Source organism: Dysidea avara, chromosome 6 (assembly GCF_963678975.1).
Source record: "Dysidea avara chromosome 6, odDysAvar1.4, whole genome shotgun sequence".
NCBI lineage: Eukaryota > Metazoa > Porifera > Demospongiae > Dictyoceratida > Dysideidae > Dysidea > Dysidea avara.
The window spans coordinates 21265458-21286575 of record NC_089277.1 but is presented as its reverse complement, the minus strand read 5'-3'; the positions used below and the strand labels follow the sequence as shown (position 1 = coordinate 21286575).

At 39.4% G+C, this 21118-nt stretch overlaps 1 protein-coding gene across 8 annotated transcripts; it reads left to right on the top strand.

Annotated features, from left to right (window-relative positions):
• The first annotated feature begins 1617 nt into the window (after positions 1-1617).
• Positions 1618-18074, top strand: LOC136259142 (cell division cycle 5-like protein). Of its 8 annotated transcripts, none has more exons than XM_066052575.1 (12): positions 1618-1688; positions 2942-3021; positions 3287-3374; positions 5266-5509; positions 5559-5720; positions 13993-14089; positions 14145-14267; positions 15047-15217; positions 16332-16529; positions 16579-16662; positions 16859-16983; positions 17183-18074. In XM_066052575.1, the coding sequence occupies exons 6-12, from the start codon at positions 14042-14044 to the stop codon at positions 17187-17189; spliced, it is 756 nt and encodes a 251-aa protein (XP_065908647.1). In that variant the 5' UTR covers positions 1618-1688; positions 2942-3021; positions 3287-3374; positions 5266-5509; positions 5559-5720; positions 13993-14041; the 3' UTR covers positions 17190-18074. The 8 variants fall into 8 exon arrangements, 7 of the variants coding, with proteins under 7 accessions (XP_065908647.1, XP_065908648.1, XP_065908649.1 ...); XM_066052576.1 differs by having other exon boundaries at positions 3287-3381; XR_010703224.1 differs by lacking the exon at positions 3287-3374 and having other exon boundaries at positions 16579-16664; positions 16845-16983.
• The last annotated feature ends 3044 nt before the right edge of the window (positions 18075-21118 follow it).

Below are 21118 nucleotides of genomic sequence, written 5' to 3'. Positions count from 1 at the left end.
AAAAAGATCGACTGTAATCCAATGGTAGCCCTACACTTACAAATAACAGTGTAAAAGTGAGCACATGTTCACACATACAACTTTAAGTAGCACCTCACTTGTCTGGCACGTGAATGTTCACACATGCTCCAGAAGGAGGTTATTTTCTGTTAAATTCACTAGTTCAACCGACAGAAAATACATTTCCCTTCAGTCTGCCAGTCCAGTTCGTAGGCCCATTTCATGCAGGTCCCAAACATAGCTAAGGTGAGCTTCGTAATGTCATTAATATATTCCATTATAATGCAAGCTGCCAATCAAAACAGATCGAGTTATAACATGTTAAGTGTATACTATTTAACATAATATCTTACAGAATTCCTGCTGCTTGTAATTCTGTTTTTGTAGAGAAGCCAATCTCCTGGCCTCTTCCATCTGTTTCTCCCTAGCCTTCCGTTTAGCCTTCTTCCCTTGAGTGTTGGCTAGACGAGCTCTTGCCTCAGCTAACATCTCCTTCTCTGCATGAAGGAATGATATTGTATTAATACATGCAGTCACAGAGTCCACCAAAAAGTGAAATAAGTTTCAGATGCATGTCAGACCGGATACAGCAAAATTGTTGATTTGCTCGGTGATTTATTACACTGCTCAGCAAGTTCAGGATTGTATATAGCCTATAAAAGATGCAGTTAATTCTACTTGTATATTGTACTAGTCGGGGCCACATCGAAGTCAGTCTAACGTCTGCCCCAATTTAGTGGAATATAAATACGTGCTGATTAAATATTCATGATTGATTTTTGCTGTGGGTGTGACCACCGTTTGCAGTGTTATTGTTGTTGGCCAAGAGATGCCTGTTTGTTCTGTAATTCTTTTTTTTTTACCCAGGATGATAACGTGAAATTTCTGTCAGTAGACAGAATTCATCCAGCCTATAGCATAAAGCAGCTTCTACAAAGGCCTTGTGCTAGGTCGGATGAATCCTGTATGTTAACAGAAACTTCAAATTTTATCATCCTGGGTAGAATACAGAACGAATAGACATCTCATTCCATACCTGGTCAACAACTTAATAACACCACAACTGGTGGCCACGGCAAATCGGTTGTGAAGATTTAGTCAGTACGGATTTGTATTCAAATAAATTGGGGCAGATGTTAGACTTAGATGTGGCTCCTACTAATACTACAATGTATGTGTGAATTGGTTGGTTTGAAAAAGTAATTATACAAAAGCTATCTTAATTACAATACACAAGCTATGAATTAGCTGCTGCTCCCCTTCTGTCCATCAGTCCACGAGTCAATGAATCCAGGCCGCAGAATAGATTAGGCCCTTGAAATGGTCACTATAATGAGGTGGTCTTATTAATGTGGTCATGAAGTACACCTTAGCTATGTGGACTTACTTGACGTGGTCACTATAATGAGGTGGTCTTATTAATGTGGTCATGAAGTACACCTTTAGCTATGTGGACTTACTTGACATGGTCACTGTAATGAGGTGGTTTAATTTTTCTGTTACAGGGTCGAGAATTACTACCGTAAAGGGAATCAACAAATTTATTATAATGCAGAGATCCTGTTTGAGAAGAAGCCTGTTCCAGGGTTTATGATACGTCTGAAGAAACTGTTGAAAATGAAGAGCCTGACTTCAAGAAGATGCAGTGTTCAGATGTCGATGGTGTAAGAAAAAGTGCTGAAGAGGAGGTGAATTTGTATGTGGGGTACTGGTATATTAGTCACGGAGTACTGATGTGTATTAGTCATGGGGTACTGGTGTTTTAGTCACAGGGTGCTAGAATATTTAGTGTACTATGTACGTTAGGGGTGGTCCACAATTTTCTGCTTTTTCGTGAGCGTACAAACCGTACGCGAGGGGGTAAAATCGCATGTACGCTTTTTTAAAATGTCGATCACGTTAGTTGGCGAGAAATCCAAATGTAGTAATAAGGCTCTAGTAGTAAACGTCTACTGCTACATATTCAGTGTCCAATTATAAATGGTGGACTAAAGCAAGCTGATGCTGTTAATGTATGGGCCCAAGCCTACACATGATTGGACGAAATTGTGCTTCGGCGAACTCTGGAAAGCAGTAGTGTAGCTAAGGTTAGCTACCAATGAAAAGAACCTTTTTAAAGGAAAGGAAAGATAAAGCTCATTGAATCTACAGGTAAGACAGTTATCAGCATGATAACACGTACTACAGGCTTTATATACTTTTATAACAGCACTTACTTTTCTTTCTCCTTAGTCTTAGCCTAGCAATTAACACTGATAAACAGTTACAACTGAATAGCTTGTACTACACTGCTTGTTGCTTTTGTTTTTTACCTGCAGAAGGTGTTGTTGTGGGTTTAGGAATACTGTTGGGTATGGGAGGCTGGATTATGTGGGTACTAATTTGTTTACACTACATAGTTGTGGTAGTTGTGGGTTGCTAATAGAGAAAACCTGTCTCTGCAAAGTGTACCCACAACTCCTGACTCAAGTCCACCTCAGACTATGGTGAATACCCAACAAACTAGTACTACTGTTGCAACTGCCAGTGTTGGGATGGTTTTGTACCGTATGAACACGTTGAAGATAGTCAAGAACTGTTTCTATGATGTGTAGCTCTGTACACATTTGCAAATGTGTATCAGGTACTAATGCCTGCTGTGTGTAGGAATGTTTCTTCCAGGGTATATATCAGCTTCAAAAGCATCAAAATGATAAGCTAAAAGACAAAACAAATACCATACATGAATTTTGCAATATTAAAAAGTATCCATGTGTTTGTTCTGCTTTACAATACATCAATATGTCAACATTTATACAGTACGCTTTGGGCTGGGGGAGGAGGGGGTTAGAAAAAAGAGTACTCTTTGTATGCTCGCTAAAAAGCAGAAAATTGTGGACCACCCCTTAGTTATTGGTACTAATAGAAACTTGTTTATTGTGCTGTCATCTGTACACTTTAGAAAGAACATCAAAAAGACAAGTTGAAGCAGAAGAAAAGGAAAGAATCTGATTTACCTGCAGCAGTAATGCAAATGAACAAGTATGTAATGTGTGCATGTCTGTAGACTTGTGATACTTGTAAATTATCCTGTGTTTGCTTTATTTCTGTGGTGGTTTTGCATCCTTGATTGTCACTATTTTGTCAAACCTCTCTGTAAACCATTACTTTGTGTTTGTAATAGTGACTGACAGTCTGATACTCTGTTGAAATGTAAAGGCTTTTCTATAGGCTGTTTCTGTAGTAGTTAACCTGAGAACATTGTTAAAGGAAGTATGATAGTTGCTTTCTCTTTTACTCTGTCTAGGGAGTATGCACATTGCCTGATGCGTGTGAAATGACATCATACCTGCTCCTGTGACTGTTAGCCACATAACCAGTGTGGAGAAGAAAAGGTATACAGTAGGTCACCAGTAAAAGACAAAAATGTTTTATATACTACATCCTTTGTGAAATATTTCCAAACCTTGAATAGTACTGTATCATACAGTACGATAGTAACTGTATAGTAGGGACCACAAAGGAGTAGGCGTGGCCCAAGAAATAATATCACCCAAAAATCAGCCTCAATTATCCCTTACGACAATGAGGCAGTATTGGTGAGGTAAAACTAAGCCCAAACAAGCTTTCAGATCGACCCGAAACGCTTTCAACAAGTTGCTACGGAATTTTAAATTTTTTTTATTCAACGGAATTTTCTACTGACTGACTGACTGATTGACTGACTGACTGATGCCTTCAGACAAGCGTAACTCGATAACAGCTAAGGCTACGGGTTTGATTTTTTCACTGTTCGACGTCGCTTCAGCTCGACAGGTGCCTTTTGGCATACCGCAGCATGTACAATGCATTCTTCATGGACTTACCAGTGTCCTCCTTTTTGTCCCATTCATCTTTGCTGACAGGGAAAGGTGTCGAGTTGGCGCGAGCACGTGATGGCTTCCCTTCGAAATGGAAATCGTCCGTATTTTTCATCATGGCTATTTTGATATGCAGAGGTGCTTTTCAAACAGTTCTTGATTCGTACTGCCGTGTAATGGGTTGAACATAGCCGACAGCGAAACGTAATGGATACTTCACTTTTCAGACAATGATTGTGGGGCGCGGCACGATTTCTTTCTTTTGGTATGCGTGGATTGTGGAGGTACTTTTCGAAAAGTTATTGATTCGAAATGCTGTGTAACGGGTTGAACATAGCTGACAACGAAGTGTACTCGGACAACACCAACTTCACTTTTCACACGATAATTGATATAGCTGGGGCGCGCGGTGCCTTTTCAGATGCGGTATGCATGGGTTCACCAGTCATAATAAAATTATTTACAAAAAAAGTTAACAAACATGTACACGAAAAAATTTGGAATTTTCAACTAGAGTAGGGACCATAGCACATCGATAAAAAGTACTGAAACAAGTTGGAGCAGTCCATGATATTAAATCACTAAAACAATAAGAAGTGTTATATCCCTACTGTGCATTTCCGTTATGGTATCTTGAGCACAGTAGGGATATAACACTTTTTATTGTTTTACAGTGATTTAATATCATGGACTGCTCCAACTTGTTTCAGTACTTTTTATCGATGTGCTATGGTCCCTACTCTAGTTGAAAATTCCAAATTTTTTGTGTACTTGTGTATATTAGATTATGGAGGTTTGGGCTTTCTCACTAAAACAGTATTAACTAGAATCAGTCTCACAACACCTTCATGGTGCCTCACCATTTGATGTCACTTCAGCTTGACAGGTGCCTTTTGGCATACCACAGTACATACAATGCATGCTTCATGGACTTACCTTTGTCCTCTTTTGTGTCCCTTTTATCTTTGCTTACAGTGCAAGGTGTCAATTTGTAATAGTGCCACATGATGGCTTCCCTATGTTTGTATCAGGTGTTGTCCGAGATTGGTGTTGTCCGAGATTGTCGTTGTGACTGAATTGATTGCAGAGGTCCTTCTCGTAGTGTTCTTCCTTCACTGTGTAACAGGCTGAACATAGTTGAAAACAAAGTGTAAGGCCACTTCGCTATTTCAGTAATTGGTAGTTGGGGCGAGTGAGGTTTGATTAAGGATCAAAGAAATAAAAAGTAGTGATACAAGTAGTGATACAGTGGAGGCTGTCTACACCTACCTGAAGAAACGCTAGTGGACATTTAGGGATTTAATGTCCACTAGTATATCTTAGGTGTATGAGCAGCCTCCCTTGTTTCACTACTTTTCATTACTTTCTAATTGAGGTTAAAAACCCTAGTTCTTGTAATGATTAAGAAGTCTTGTAATGTTTGTAGGGCACATAACCTGGATGCTTAGAAGCATAGTAAGCTAGTTCTCCCAGCATCATAGATATCAGATTCAGAGCTAGAAGAGGTGGTCAAGTTGGGCATGACTAGTGAGAAGTCTAGACTACTAGCTAAAGACACAAGAGCCAGTGAGATGGCTACACAAGATCTACTAGCTAGCTACTCAGTCACTCCACAAATCACTCCAGCCAGGACCCCCAGAACACCAGCAGCTCAAGATGTTATATTACAGGTATGCATTGTTTTTAAATGGTAATTCCATATGTGCATTTTGTACGAAGCACAAAATTTACTTGCACTACAAAATGTTGCAACACCATTGAAGGGAGAAGAGAACACACCACTACATGAAATGAGTTTTGAAGGAGCCATGCCAAAGAGGCAGGCAGTTCAAACCCCTAATGTTGTTATTGGAACTCCCTACAGAACACCTCAGGCTGAGGGTAAGCATAACGTTTGTGACCGTCTCAGCAAAAAACCGCTTATTTCACACAAGCATGTGCTTTGGTAATTTAAACTTAGTGAAATTATGCATGCTACAAAGGAAAAAGTATGTAACTTGAGCCATTACTCAGAGAGGGAAGACTCAAATCGATTAAAACTATACAGTATACGGTATTATTAGCCTGCTCATGGATAGTTTAAAAATCGTTATTGTAGCTCCAACAGTACACATGTCACATGTGTTTGTTTACAATATGATAGACATAAACAAGATTGTCGTCACAATACTGCCTTCATACCTAACACTAGACATCATACAGTACAATAGTAACTGTATAGTAGGGACCACAAAGGAGTAGGCATGGTCAACAAAATAATATCACCCAAAAAACAGCCTCTATTTCTATTTTCCCTGATGACGATGAGGCTGTACTGGTTAGGTAAAACTGAGCCCAAGCAAGCTTTCAGATCAACCCGAAACGCTTTCAACAAGTTGCTACAGAATTTTAAAAATAATTTATTTAATGGAATTTTCTAGTGACTGATTGACTGATGCCTTCAGACAAGCGTAACTCGATAACGGCTAAGGCTACGAGGTTGATTTTTTCACTCTTCGACGTCGCTTCGGCCCGACAGGTGCCTTTTGGCATACCGCAGTACGTACAATGCATTCTTCATGGACTTACCAGTGTCCTCATTTGTGTCTCATTCATCTTTGCTGATAGCGAAAAGTGTTGATTTGGCGATAGCACATGATGGCTTCCCTTCATAACGGAAATTGTCCGTATTTGTCATAGTGGCTATTTGATAGCAGAGGTGCTTTTCAAACAGTCCTTGATTCATACTGCTGTGTAACAGGTTGAACATAGCCGACAACGAAGCGTAATGGATACTTCACTTTTCAGATGATAATGATATAACTGGGGTGCGCGGCACCATTTCTTTTGGTATGCGTGGAATGCAGAGGTGCTTTTCGAACAGTTCTTGATTCAAAATGCTGCGTAACAGGTTGAACAAAGCTGACAATGAAGTGTAATGGACACTTCACTTTTCAGACGATAATTGACGCACACTGTGCCATTTCAGATGCAGTATACGTGGGTTCACCACCGAGTCATAATAATTATTTACAAAAAAAGTTAACAAACAAGTATACGCAAAAATTGGAATTTTCAACTAGAGTAGGGACCATAGCACATTGATAAAAAGCACTGAAACAAGTTGGAGTAGTCCATGATATTAAATTACAGTAACATGAGCACAGTAGGGATATAACACTTCTTATTGTTTTACTGTGATTTAATATCGTGAACTACTCCAACTTGTTTCAGTGCTTTTTATCGATGTGCTATGGTCCCTACTCTAGTTGAAAATTCCAAATTTTTCTGTATACTGGTTAGGAAGAGCAAGGAAATCGATTTGTAGAGCAACTATTCTTGAATAAACTACAGGCTCTTACATTTGCAATCATAACTTCCATTTGTATTAATCTACAGCATTGGAATTGGCTTAAAATGTCACCATGGATAGGAAAATCAACCTTGTAGTCCTGTAGTCACTTGCACATATATAATTCCAAAGCTATGTACCACAATAGGCTGAAACTACAGGTATGGTGATCCATTTCTTGGACACTAGAAACAACACTGAGAAAGGGAAGTTGTGGTGCAAACTAGGTGGGTTTTAGCTGAGACGGTCACATTTGTTCATGTATCACACAGTTAATTGTTGTGAGCAAAATCATTAAATGTTAAAGCAGTGTTTACGTGTAAGAAGTAAAAGCAAAATGAAGTCTGTATTAACTTACATACTGGTAAACTTTGTGGTTTCTTTTCGGCAGTCTGAAATAAGGGTATGGCAACTCTCCTCAGACTTCGTGAATTACCTTCCCTTCGGTTTTTAGAGGCATTTAACAATTGAGAAATAACAGTGCAGGCCTCGTAGACTATCCAGAATAGCCTATCCCTTCAGTTGGAAAGGGGGCGTATCCCAAACATACGCAAACGAAAATGAAGAACAGCTTCGAGGCTTTGTCAAGAGAATTTGTGGGGGGGGGGGGGGGGGGGGGGAACACAATAGTCAAACTATAAAACAGTATAGAAGATACTTCTGTTCGTAATATGTTGTTAAAAGAGGTTTATTTAACAAGTGCTTCCTTAGCAGTGCATAGCAACCAATTGAAGAATTACAAAATTTTCATGAATTATGAAATCCGAGAATTACAGTAAATTAATTATTTATTATTGCACAACGTAATAAATAATACATAGTTGGTTAATTCCAGATGAGTTAGCTGGCTGCATGGCACCTGGTTTATAGAAATAGCACAACATCAACTTGTTAAATCTTGACGTACAATGTGTATGCTGCACTCTCCCATCTCCCAAGTGTTTTGATCTGGGAGCATCAAGCTGCTGTTGTTGCTGTCCCAATCTGGAAACTATATTCCATATACAGTGTGCAAAATAACTTTTGGGACCCCACCTGACTTACTGTCAGGACAAAATAAAAGTTGGAAGGACATTTTCAAAGTTGTCCGGACATATACTTTGAATGATCATCATCACTATTTCATAATAAATTTATATTATATCATTAAAAAGTTCATGTATGCACAGTGGTTATAAAATTCATGGTGTAAATTAAAATACAATATAATGAATTACAACTAAGTATATGATATTGAGACACACACACACACACACACATCACAGAGACTGACAGTTTTACACTACTACAAAAAGCAAAAGGCTACATACTTGTCTAATACAGCTGCACAACAATATTACAAGATCACAAAATACAAATCACAAACTTATGATATGCAATTAGGTAAGGTGTTGTATATTCTGGTGTGGATTACACTTACTCTATAATCACACAGTCATCACCAGATTCACAAGGCTCATCATCACCAGGTTCACAAGGCTCGTCATCACCAGATTCACAAGGCTCATCATCAACAAAACTTAAAGGCTCCTCGTCGTCATCATCATCATCATTAGGCTCTTCATCAATGCTAACTTGTACCCAATCCTTCCATTCATCCAAGGAAAAAGCATGTTTGTCACCTCTTTCAGTAGGAGTATCCTTGGACCCATGACTTGTGGTACTGGTAGCTCTACTGCTGGCAGTCAACCGTCTAGATTTGTCATTATACCATGTATCTATAGCACTGGAGGCATCCCACTTCTCCAATGGTGGACCTTCAACATTAATCCTTACTAGCTGGTCTAGCCTATTCTCGGACAAGTTGGTGCGGTGATCAGTCTTGATCAGTTTTAGCTGAGAAAAGACTCTTTCCAAGTGACCATTAGACAGTGGGAGACTAAACAAAAGCTCTATTAGCCCTAATACATTGGACCAACGCTTGGAGTCCACACAATTGAACAATTTCCACCAAACATTCTTATAATCTTGCACCAGATTAAGATATCGTTTGCTATACTCCACCATATCATCCCATTCCTCCTGTACAGCAGACGTATCTATGCCAGCTTTCTCTAAAGAAATGGCAAACCTATGACTGACGACGTCTAATGCAGCATGCCCAAAACAAGGAGTAGCAGTCCTCTCCCAACCATGAGTTGCAAGCAGTGTCACAGCATGTGTGAACAGTGCAAGCTCTTCCTCTTGTGCTTTCAGTCGATGCACAAGACACTCATCAATAGCAGTGATCCAAACCTTGTAATTTTTCTTCAAAGTAGATAGAGCCTCAGGATGATAGCGCAAATCAGCACCTTGATAACAGTAGACTGTTTTAGTGCCTGTATCAGTGGGTATTTCATTTTGTTGAATTCTGGTCAAAAAAATTTTAACAGTTAGGACGTCCTCAAAATTCTTTGTTTTTAGCTCATCCAAACATTTTTTTGTTTTAACCATTGCTTCTATTGCCCTTACAATACACAACTCATCTTCCTGTAGCACTTTGCTAAGTATTCCTAAAGGCTTTAACACATCATGAAAAAGAGCACAACCTAATAAGACTTTTGACTTCCTCCACTTCAAGACATAGCCTTTCAATTTCTGTCTATCTAATGATTTAACTGCTGTATCTTGTGATAGTGTGATTAAGTGACTAAGGTAAGCCCCATACCTGTCAACCAATCTTGCCAGAGCAGACACCTTGTGTGCTATAAATCTTGTCCCACTTGCGCGAAGTGGTCGGGTACCCCCCTTAGTTGGCATTTCTGTGTCTGTTAAACACTGTTTGAGATTGTCCACAATTTCCTTTAGTTCGTGACACTTTTTGGGTGATTTTTCGTATACATAGTATACTTGTAAAAGCAACTCATCGATCTCCTTAAAAAAATGTGTCTTTTAAAGCATCCTTAACAGAAAGCTCCAGCCTATGAGCAAGACACCAAGATACAATAAGCCATGGAATGTCTTCCGTGAGATATCCTTTAAGACCATTCCTACTTCCTATATTGGCATTAGTACCATCACACCCCAGCCCAATCATCTTGCACTGCCATTCTAATGGAGTCACACCCATGTAGGCCAGAGTTTTCTTGACACAAATATAAAGACCTTCTCCAGTCCCCCGTGCAAGATGACGAACTGCAAAGAATTTATCCCTCACATGAACCTTGCCATCTTCTGAACCAGAGTAGGGATCAAAATACAGAACTAAGAAAAGCTCCTCGTCTACATTAGCACAATCAGTGCTGCTATCTATCAACAGAGAAAAAAAACTTGGCTTTTGCTATTTTATATTTTAAATCTCCTTTGAGGTCTGTAGCGATGGATTCTACAAATGAAGCACAGCCAATATCATTTCGATAGCTTGCACCAATTTCCACTCCATGCCGCTCCTCCATGTCACACAAAGGCTTCATTTTCTTGAAAGCTAGATTTTCCTTCACCATCATGTAAGCGATCTCGAACTTACGCTTCAGTTTCAGCCTAGTTGATTCATTCATCGATGGCTGTAGAATAGCTTTAGCTATTGGTGCGTACTCGCACACATTTGTAGAGTGTTGTTTCTTGTACAGCAGCATAGCACGCGCGTGCATGTCTGTATTGGCGTGTTCCTTAAATGCCGATGTTCTTGTATTCTTTGATCCATTGACAAAAGCCGGGTTATAATTTCGCAGCGAAATTAGTCGGTCGTTAAACTGTATACAAACCCCACACTTAAGAGCAGACACGTGCTTGCGGTCGCCAGGTACCATCTCATATTTCAGCCATATCGTTGTATCCAACTCCTTATCATTCTCTACAATCCACTTTTCAACTGTTCTACGTGTTAACACTCGTTTCTTGCTCGAATCGGAATGTCCAGACATAGTTTCCGTGCATTCTAATTTTCGTCCGGACAGGTGCTAATAATTTCCGGATATTGTCTAGTGACCGACCGTTATTTTGCGTACTGCATATACCTCTGAGAGTCCATCCCCATTTTCCCATATTGCAGCCACTAAGCACTCCCAGGTAAGCAAACTGTCCTTTGCAAACCGAAAGTAAATGGCCCCTTGTGGGGGGCCTCTCTTCACCATGTATGCCAGGATTGCCATTCAGGGCATAGGTGTCGTGCCCAAGTGCACTGTCACCCCTTTCCTGAAAGAGCCAGTCTTTGAAGCCTTAATCCTCACTGTGAGTCCACTGTGTTGTCAACCCTCACATCACCAGATGATAAATGAACTTCTGCATTATATTTACGATTCACTGGGACTACTGTTTTGCCTGAGCAGAGGAAACTGAAAACACACACACACACACGCACTGCTTCCCTTAGCATAACAGATCCTTTTCAATACATGTGAATTCTCTGGGATTATTGGTAGTCTTGCCCGACTCTGTCCGGTTGCTCTTTTGTTTTTTAAGCCTTTAATGACAAACTCTAGTTGCGATATTCCAGCAATTTTATAGTCCCCAAAACCCAAGGGTGTATCTTGCTGCTGACAGGTAGTTCTTGACAGTTCCTGCCGATAGCCCCTCGTAAAGAAGCACCACAAAATCTGCCAAATTGGATTCCACCATTAGGAAGAGACTTAAACCAAACTTACAGCAAAAATCTAGATATCGCTTATTCCCTGACTTTATATGTTCTTTCAGTAGATTTTGCTTTTCCTCCCAAAATGCTTTCCTCTCGCTTGCAAGGGGAGTCACTGTAAATACTTAACCACCTAGCCTGTAGCCAATGTTTGCCCCATACTGCCTGGTTACTGATGCATCCATCTAGATCTTGCAATTGACCTGCTATGGCTCGTATTCCCTCAGCATTGGCACTCCATTCCAAGACTGTATGAACATTGCCCACCACAATAGATCTAATTGCACTGGTACATTAAAGTGAATATGTCAGTACACAGCTAGTTTCTGATACAAGTGTCGTAAGAACGTCTTTCCTGATCTCACCACTTTACATGCATAAGCTAGCTTTCCCACTAAGGATTCCATGTTCCTTTTAGCATGACTCTTTGCATTTCAGTCTGGGATTAAGTTCATCGTACTTCCATATATTGCTATTGACTCCAATTCAAATCCCGCAAATGTCAGACAGGATGTTGGACCCTCCAACATATTCATGGCTATCTGTAAATCTAGTTCATCAAAGCCAAGCTGCACAGGCTGAGTACTCAGTACTGCCCACTAGAAGAAAATTATCTAAGTGATGAATCACAAATTTTACTCCTTGCTGTCTTAATTAGCACTCATACCACTGCATCAGCAAGGGTGGTGAAAATCTTGGTGCCAAACAAAGTCCAAAAAGGCGTTGTCATGTCAATGAAACCTTAATAGCATTCCCAAAAGCTACCGGTCTTGTGGATGGATAGGGACATTTCTGTAAGCATGTTGGACATTGATCTTTGCATTATGACCTTGCCTTGCTACTTTTCAGGCTACATCGTCAACCTTGACATACTGGAGGAGCGTATTTCAGAGTCTACTCCATCAAGGGAAGGACAAATCTACTATGAATCGCCATTTACCTGGTGTTCCCTTAGGATTCACCCTGAACCGGATTTAGCCTGATGGGGTGGACCAATGACCTTGCTTGTATTGCTGGCCTCATGTTCTTACTAGCTGCATGGCTTACAGTCATTCTTGTAGTTGAACCCAATCTGAATCCCTCTCAAATATAGTCCCTGAACTGGTGGTCCGCATGATGCGCGAGTGCTTGCTCCCACATTTCTCGCTTCAACTGGGTTATAACGCCTGTCATCCATGTGGATACCATCCTGTGTTCTTGTGGTTGACAATCATCTAGTTGACACAGGTCTCTGATGTCATCTGTAGCAATGATCATTAACTGTCTTCATTGCCTATACTGTTATGTGTGCAAACTTTATTGTCAAATGGCCCCTTGTCCTTCTTACCGGAGTGCCAGCCCTTGCAATTCATCCTACTCAATTTCCTTTTATTTACCCTACACTATTGTGATCTGTGCTACGATGCTGACCCCTGATACCCAACAGACATTCTCCAATTACCAATTATTCACAATTTTATGAACAGAAATTATGAAATTGGTTGTCCTAAATCATTTGTCACGTGATTTTTTTCTTTAAGAGGGGCACACTGTTGGTGATTTCCTCCACAACTACTGCATACATGAGTGTGGCGGCAATGTGGGGAACGGCACTGTTCTCATTCCAGGATCTGTCCACCTCTCCTGAGGGTGGTAATTGCCTAACTGCAATTCTTGGTTATGAGCCCTATACCTGTGTGCCTCTGTCCTCTGCCTCTTAAAGTAAGGCTACCTAACAATGAAGTTTTATACAGTACCTTGTAGCTGTAGTAGACAACTTGTGGTTCTCAGGATACCAAAGGTGGCAAATAAAAACATACAACTATTTGTAACTGCAGTCACTTTAAAATTGGAAGCAGTAATACACCCTGCTATATGTGTGAACCATAGTTGCTACATGATTGCCATCTTATATTGGCTGTGCATATTAGTAATTGGTTTTGGGGTGACTTTTGGAGCTAATTCTTTGGGATAAGGTGGTACAAGCCTTAAAACAATCACATAGCTGGGTTTATTCTTGCAAAACATTCGGCTTCTTGCTCAGCTGCATGGCCAGTGGTGATGGGTCTGGCTAATGGTCATGTCTCACTGATAGTTTCATTGGTATCACAGGTGTACTGGTGTGACTGGTAGCTGTAGTGGTCTCACTGGTAATAATGTCATTGACATGATTTATTGATATGATAGCTCTTCACCTGTGATCCCATTATTACTTACTCAGCCATACAGGTACAATATGCAGCTAAAATTTCCCAGTTTTCTTGTCCCCAATACACTGCTTGTCTACACCACAGGAGCTACTAACAGAAGAACACCCTGATCAAGATGATGTGATCACTCCAGATGCTGCTGAACTGGATGAGGAGAACACCAGAAGACTACAAGAGAAAGGTAAACATTAGTGTCTGCAGTAATGTGTAATACCGTTATCTATTGCCTTACAAAGAAGCAAGACTTTTTACTGCGGTCTCAAGCAGTACAGAGATCATTGCCTCGTCCTAATGATGTCAACACCACCATATTACGAGGAGCTGTTCATCGTGATCAGAAGATGAAGTCACTGTATGAGGTATGTGTTTGTAGTGTGAGACCAGCCAATAAACAATGGGTGTCACTGGGGCTCAGTGGATATTCAGATAACACTTTAACAGTGATGTACATTGTTTCGTAAGATTTCTTGGCTAAGTAGCAAAAAAAAAAATGCTATTACCTGCACTTATCAAGAGGCTGTTTCAAAATAATAAAGTACATTTTGCCGTGTAAATTAATTTTCGGTAAAGAAATGTGCAAACCCTTTACATATCTTTATAAAATGATCCATGACTTGATGGTGGTTGCTCCTATCACCTTGCAACAAGTTCCGTTTGATTTGCCATTAAATTTCCATCAGGTTATATACAACTCACATGAGTAAATCCACGATCAAGCTAAACACGTGGCTAGAAAGCCCATAGAGGTGACTTGCTGTTGTTCATTGCTTCATAACAAGTAAGTTGCTGTAGTTACAGTATTCATTTAACCTTCTTCAAGTAGCCCAGTGAACAGACTTTTAATCAATGTGTAGTTGTAGGGTAAGTTATCCCACTTAGTGTCACCGTGTGTGCCCATATTGTGTAACCATGCATTTCCCAAAAGTTCTTTGTTGGTGTAAGGGTTGAAGCTTACACGAAGTGCTATCTGAATATCCACTGAGCCCAAGTGAACCCCATGGTTTGCTGGTTTTGTACTTGTGATTATTGAGCCTACCAAATATAATTAAATCTGTGGTGTACAACACATGTCCCACCTCCTCTATAACTTGTCTAGAACAGATGAGGTGCCAGTGTACATAATATTGTGTACTTGTAGGCAGAGGAGCTAATCAAGAAGGAGACACTGCATGCGTTACATTATGAACTGGCCAACTTCCCTATCCCACAAGCTGGTAGTACTGTCAAACACGAGGCTGCTATAGAGAAGGCCAAACAGGTACTAGAGGAGAAGCCTTATGAAGTGATATCACTGGAGGATATGCAAATGGTAAAACACTGCTGTATGACTAGAACTTGGTTATTGTAAATGATTTGATTGTATATTGAGTGTAAACAAAGATACATTGTCTATAGATGAACCCTTTATATTGCATCGTTAACAAGTATAAGGAATTAAAAATTCGATTAGAGATCATAGGGAAAAAAAGTAGGGAAACAAGGAGGTCACCTACACCTGTAGATGTACTAGTGAACGTTTAATACCTACTTCCCAACAGCCATGACTTCAATTAGGATTAAATGTTCACTAGTATATCTGCAGGTGTAGGCGACCTTTTTTTTTCTATGATACCTTAAAATTCCTCATTTTTCCTTATACTTGTTTGTTTACTTTTTTTTAGGTTGGTGAACCTGCGCATACCACATCAAAGAAAAGGATGGCACCAGAGTTAATGTTTTTGTCTGAACGTGCTTCCCAAGTATCAATTACTGCAGGAATTACTGACTTGAAAGTGAAGTGGTCATAGTGTTTCGCTTTCAGCTATGTTCAGCCCATTACACAGCACTACAAACGAATAACAGTAGAAGAAGTGCCTCTGCAATCAATCCAGTCACCACGGAAAATACGGACGGTTCCCATTAACAAATAGGAAGCCATGCATCACGCTACTGCAAATCAACACCTTGTGCTGTCGAAGTAGGACACAAAGGAGGACAAAGGTAAGTCCGTGATGCATGCATTTTATGTACTGTGGTATGCCAAAAGGCACATCTCCGGGACAAAGCAGGATCAAGCGGTGAAAATATAAAGCCCGTAGCCTTAGTTGTTATCGAGTTACACTTGTCTGAAGACATCAGACTGGCAGTTAGTCAGTCAGTAGAAAATTTCATTGAATAAATATTTAAATAATATGTAGCTACCTATTGGAAGCATTTTTTGTGTCTTGCTGAAGGTACTTTTTGGCTTGGTTGTAAATACTACCAAGGTACCAGGATGGCATTGTGAAGCTGATTTTTTGGTGATATTTTTGGCCAGAAAAACCCAAACTTCCATGATCCCTAATATACAGCACAACCGTAATGGGACCAAAACATGGCCATTATAATGAGGTGTCCTTATTGTGTTGACCATTAAGTGAAGTGTTACTATATTCCTACTAAAGGCACACCAGTTACTAGAGGCAGAGATGGAGGTTGTAAAACATGGCATGAACCATGGTGAGATCTCACCGGACATGTACAGCACTGTATGGGAGGAGTGCTACAAGCAAGTACTGTTCATCCCTGGTGTTAACAAGTACACAAGAGCCTCCATGGCCAGTAATAAAGATCGGCTAGAGTCCTTGGAGAAGAAACTACAAGTAAGTAAAGGGCTAGATTAATGGTGACAGTTGATGTGTATGTGTTTAGGATAACAGGTCACTAATGTCTAAGGAAGCTAAGAAGGCAGCAAAGTTGGAGAAGAAGCTCAAAATACTTACAGGCAGTTACCAGGTACGTATGTACAATGTATTCACACACAGTACACATACGAATTCACAAAGTGCAGCTGAGACACTTACGTACAGTGCACACTTGCAATGCCATGTATACATACAGTATATACGTAAGTACGTGCATGCATACACACATCGCACATGTTCAGGTATACACACACTTTGTTTTACTTATTGGGTGTTTCTAAAAACAGTCTCATGCTGCCAGCCTTAACAGATATCAGATGTACATGAACATGTGGAGCAGTGTTTTGTGGAACTGGATACTTTTGAAGGTCTGCGAAGTCAAGAACCACAAGCTATCCCACAAAGAATACAGGTAATAACTTGTGTATGATATGTAGTGAGACCTGCTCATTGTGTAATAAGGTCACCTGTATAAACAGCCAACCAGAAAATCATTATTTTGTGTAGAGCAACCCACCTAGTACTGCCACTAGTCATCCCTTTGATGTGACCTTATTGGACAAGTTTCAGTGATTTTACATACAGTATATACACACATTTTCTTGTTACAGCAATTGAAAGAAGAGGTTCAAAGACAGATGGATCAACAGAACCAATTACAAATGAAATATGTGACTGTCTCTGAGAAAACCGGTCTTATCGCCCATTTAAAAGTATTGAGAAATGTCAGTTTTAAATATTCAGAGTGGCTACGTATACCTGCTGGCCAATGGTGGTAGCTATGCATACTAAATTTTCACACATTTTACAACAATTTCTTACCTTCCTGATCATCCAGTGAAGAAGTAGTCACCAGCTAAGTTTCCCGCCATTTTAGATAGTTTTTAAACTGAGGTTGTCTGTATCAGGCAAGCTCCAGAAGGGTGGGAGGTGGGGGCCCTAGAAGGCAGGCAAGATGGTGTTCAAAAATTGAAAAGAAACGTGTTGGGGTGAATTAGGCCAAGTTATGGGCCATTCAGGGCTTAGAACTGGCTAAAATGAAAGGAAATTTACAGCACAGGTCATTGTCCAGCACCACGGAGCTGCACAGCCACACACAGCCATCTCCTAGTTGGCCAGAGCTCCATCAAGACTCCAGACCACTCGTACGGCTCGCTACTGTGCTTTAGAAAAGCAGACAGCAAAAGCAGATCACTTTACTCTGGTCGACTGTGGTAGTGAAACTTGATAGTGCATTCATTAAGCTTTGTGTTTGTGTGAAAAAATCAAACTTTCTGTCTTGGGCGATAAGAACAGTTTTCGTAGATCCAGTCACATATGCTAATCTCAGTATGGACAAACAACACTTGTTTATACAGGGACATATATCTTAGTGTAACTCAGTGTGTTTGTAACAGTGTATGTATGTGTATGTTTCGTATGATATTTCATCTTTGCTATGACACACTTGTTTCACATTGTATCTTGTGTATATTATGTAATACTACCCAAGTATTCTCTCTATGGTGGACACTAGGGATACTGTTTTTGCTGTCACAATCATCTTTCAAAAGGATTGTTGGTAAGTAAAATTTTTAAAACAACCTTAAAAATAAGTGCACTCACAATTTTAAGGGGAAGTCCCTCCCAACCACCCTTAGCGTAAACACTGACTGCTATCAATAATGGCTTTGGTGCCTGAAATGGTATCGACTGCTCTATCATCAAACTCTGTTCCGCCACTCTGGGCTTACATGAGTTAGTTAAAAGAAATGCTCCAGAGGAAGCACTCAATATTGCCAGTCTTGTACTGTTGTAATGGATCGCTCACCCACACGCTAATATGCCTAGATGCAGAGACAAGTAGTCTATTATGATGAGTATGCAGGTAACAGTCACTGGTTTGTGCTATAATTTGTGAGATGGCTAATAATAGATGATGCATGCACATTTTTTTGTGAGCCACACCCATCTTTTGTCTTCCAAGAGAATTTAAAATGGCTTCCAGTGATGATTTTCAAGGTCTAGTTCTGAAAGGAGTTACCAAACTAGATCACAAGGAACTTGGATGAGGGGGCTTATGGGAGGGTTTACCCTGTCAAATTTTGTGCAATACGATAGTATTGGATCATGAAGGTTTGGGTTTTTATATGTACTAAGCCAAATTATTACCCTTAAACCAGCCTCATAATACCTTCATGGTGCCTGGGCAGTATTAAGCTTGTGTCAATTATGCCGGCGTAATTTTTGGGAAAACGGGATGAAAGTATAGAGCAAAATACTGGCATAACGGAGCATAATTAGCAGCATAATGGGGAAATTTCTGCCACAATACAAATAACAGTTGAGGGCTAATCTGTTTTGGATGGTAAAATGATTCATGACAATGAGTAGAAAGATGCACTACAGTCTTACTGCAAGTTTATGTTCGATGGAATGAATGCTTTTTATTGTGGGTTTGAGTTTTATAGGACACATTCAGTCATGTGCCAATTACAGTAGTACCAAAGCAGTTTCATCTAGCACATCTCATTGTCTGATTTTAAACAAAATATGATTTGATGATTATGATTATTGGAAGACAATACAGTGAATCTCTGATGATATTGATGGCTGGTGAATGCCTAAATTATGTTCTTGGCGTGGGATGCTGCAAATGCAAGTTACAATTACCGAGCAGTTGCTATCCTAGTTTATTACTACAACTCTGTAGATGATAGTGCCGGGCAATATAATGAATATATTATGTATTGTGATATTTATTTATGTCATGATATGATAGCTAGAAATTATTATCATGATAGAACTCACGTGATCTACCCAGTACTATGTAAGCTTGTAAAATGGTGTCTCTAGTTTTTCCAAGCCTTGCACTGCACCCTCATTGAGAGTGTAGTTGTACCATTAGATATTCTGGTAACATGTACACCCAATCTAGTATCCTTTCTATTTTAAAAGGTGCTAGGTAAATAAACAAATATGTTTACAATGGTCAATACAATGCAGTTAGCAGTAAGAACAGTAGTTCAAAGAACCAATTCAATTACACTTGTAATAGATAAGATGACAAAGGTATTGCAGATTCAACCTTAAGACTATTAAAATATTGTAACTTGTAAGCTATCAACCGTTATATCGTGATATAATTATACATTCATATCGTGAATAAATTTTGCCATGACATGACATAAGAAAAATCTATATCACCCAGCACTAGTAGATGAATCCAAGCTATTCAGAAAGCATGCATAATATTTTATACACATACGTTATTATAATTATTTGCATAAAAAACAATATAATTTATTAGACAATAAAATGTCTATAGCTTCAGAATCTAAGGGATTACAAATATGGCCCCCAACCTCCTGTTCTAATATGAATACTAACTGGAGGACATTCCCTTTTCAAGCTATTTTGCCGATATCCTGATAACCAATATTGAATAATGTTTTCAAGCTGATAAATGTAGCAGATCAGATATAGCACATCATATCTATTTTGAAGCAATTTTTACTTGACATTTGATTGTGAAGGACCAATTTAGCTTGTTTATAGCAGCAGTATTGCTACAACAACAGCTGACAGTACACTGAAGCAGAAATAACAACATTTGTGATACAAGAAATGCCACTACTGTAAATTGGGAAATTTTCATTCGAGAAAATTTAGTTTAAAAACAAATTCAATGTTATATTTTCGTGGACAGCCTAAGCCATGAAAATATTTTACTAGCGAATTTTTCTGTACAGCAAATAATTACGCTGGTGTGCCAGAAATGAACTTGCAAGATACGATTAGTAAAAGTTGATATACGGGTACCTATTGTACATTGAACGGGCAATCCAGTGAAGAGCAACAAAATTGATAAACAATTTGCATGATAGTGACTATGGGACAAGACTCACAGAATTAAGGTTGCCTTCACTTAATTATTGTCGTCAGCATGGTCACATGATACTTCTATATCAGATATTTAATAATTTAGTGGATATCAATGTAACTGAATTTTTCACACAGTCATCAGGAATTACAAGAGGACATCATTTAAAAATTTACAAGTGCCATTCTTGTTTGCTACAAAGTAACTTTTTTTCTCATTATGTAGTGAATTCTTGGACTGAACAATTTACCACAGCATATTATTGAGGCACACTCATTGAATGACTTCAAGTCAGAGCTGGATATGTATCGGACTAATAATACGTATGTTTTTCTATCATGATTTGGTGTACAGGCTATTTTAGCCGCTTTGCCAAAATAAAAATAAATAAATTGCCCAGCTGTGACTGGCCACGTGAGACTAGGTATTGGAACCCTGACAGTAGGCCATTAGTCTTTCTTCTCCAACAGTGCACTCATTCCTCGAGTGCTTTAACTTTGATTTTGACGGCTCAGCCTTTCTCAAATAGAAAATATTCTAGAGTGAAAATATTTCACATAATTTATTTTCATTGGTATAAGCAACCACGAAATATTCTTACTGTCACATATTTTCCAATCTACGGTAAATGCATTTGTAAACACCATTCAGTGTACATGATCATGTATTTATAAATACATACACA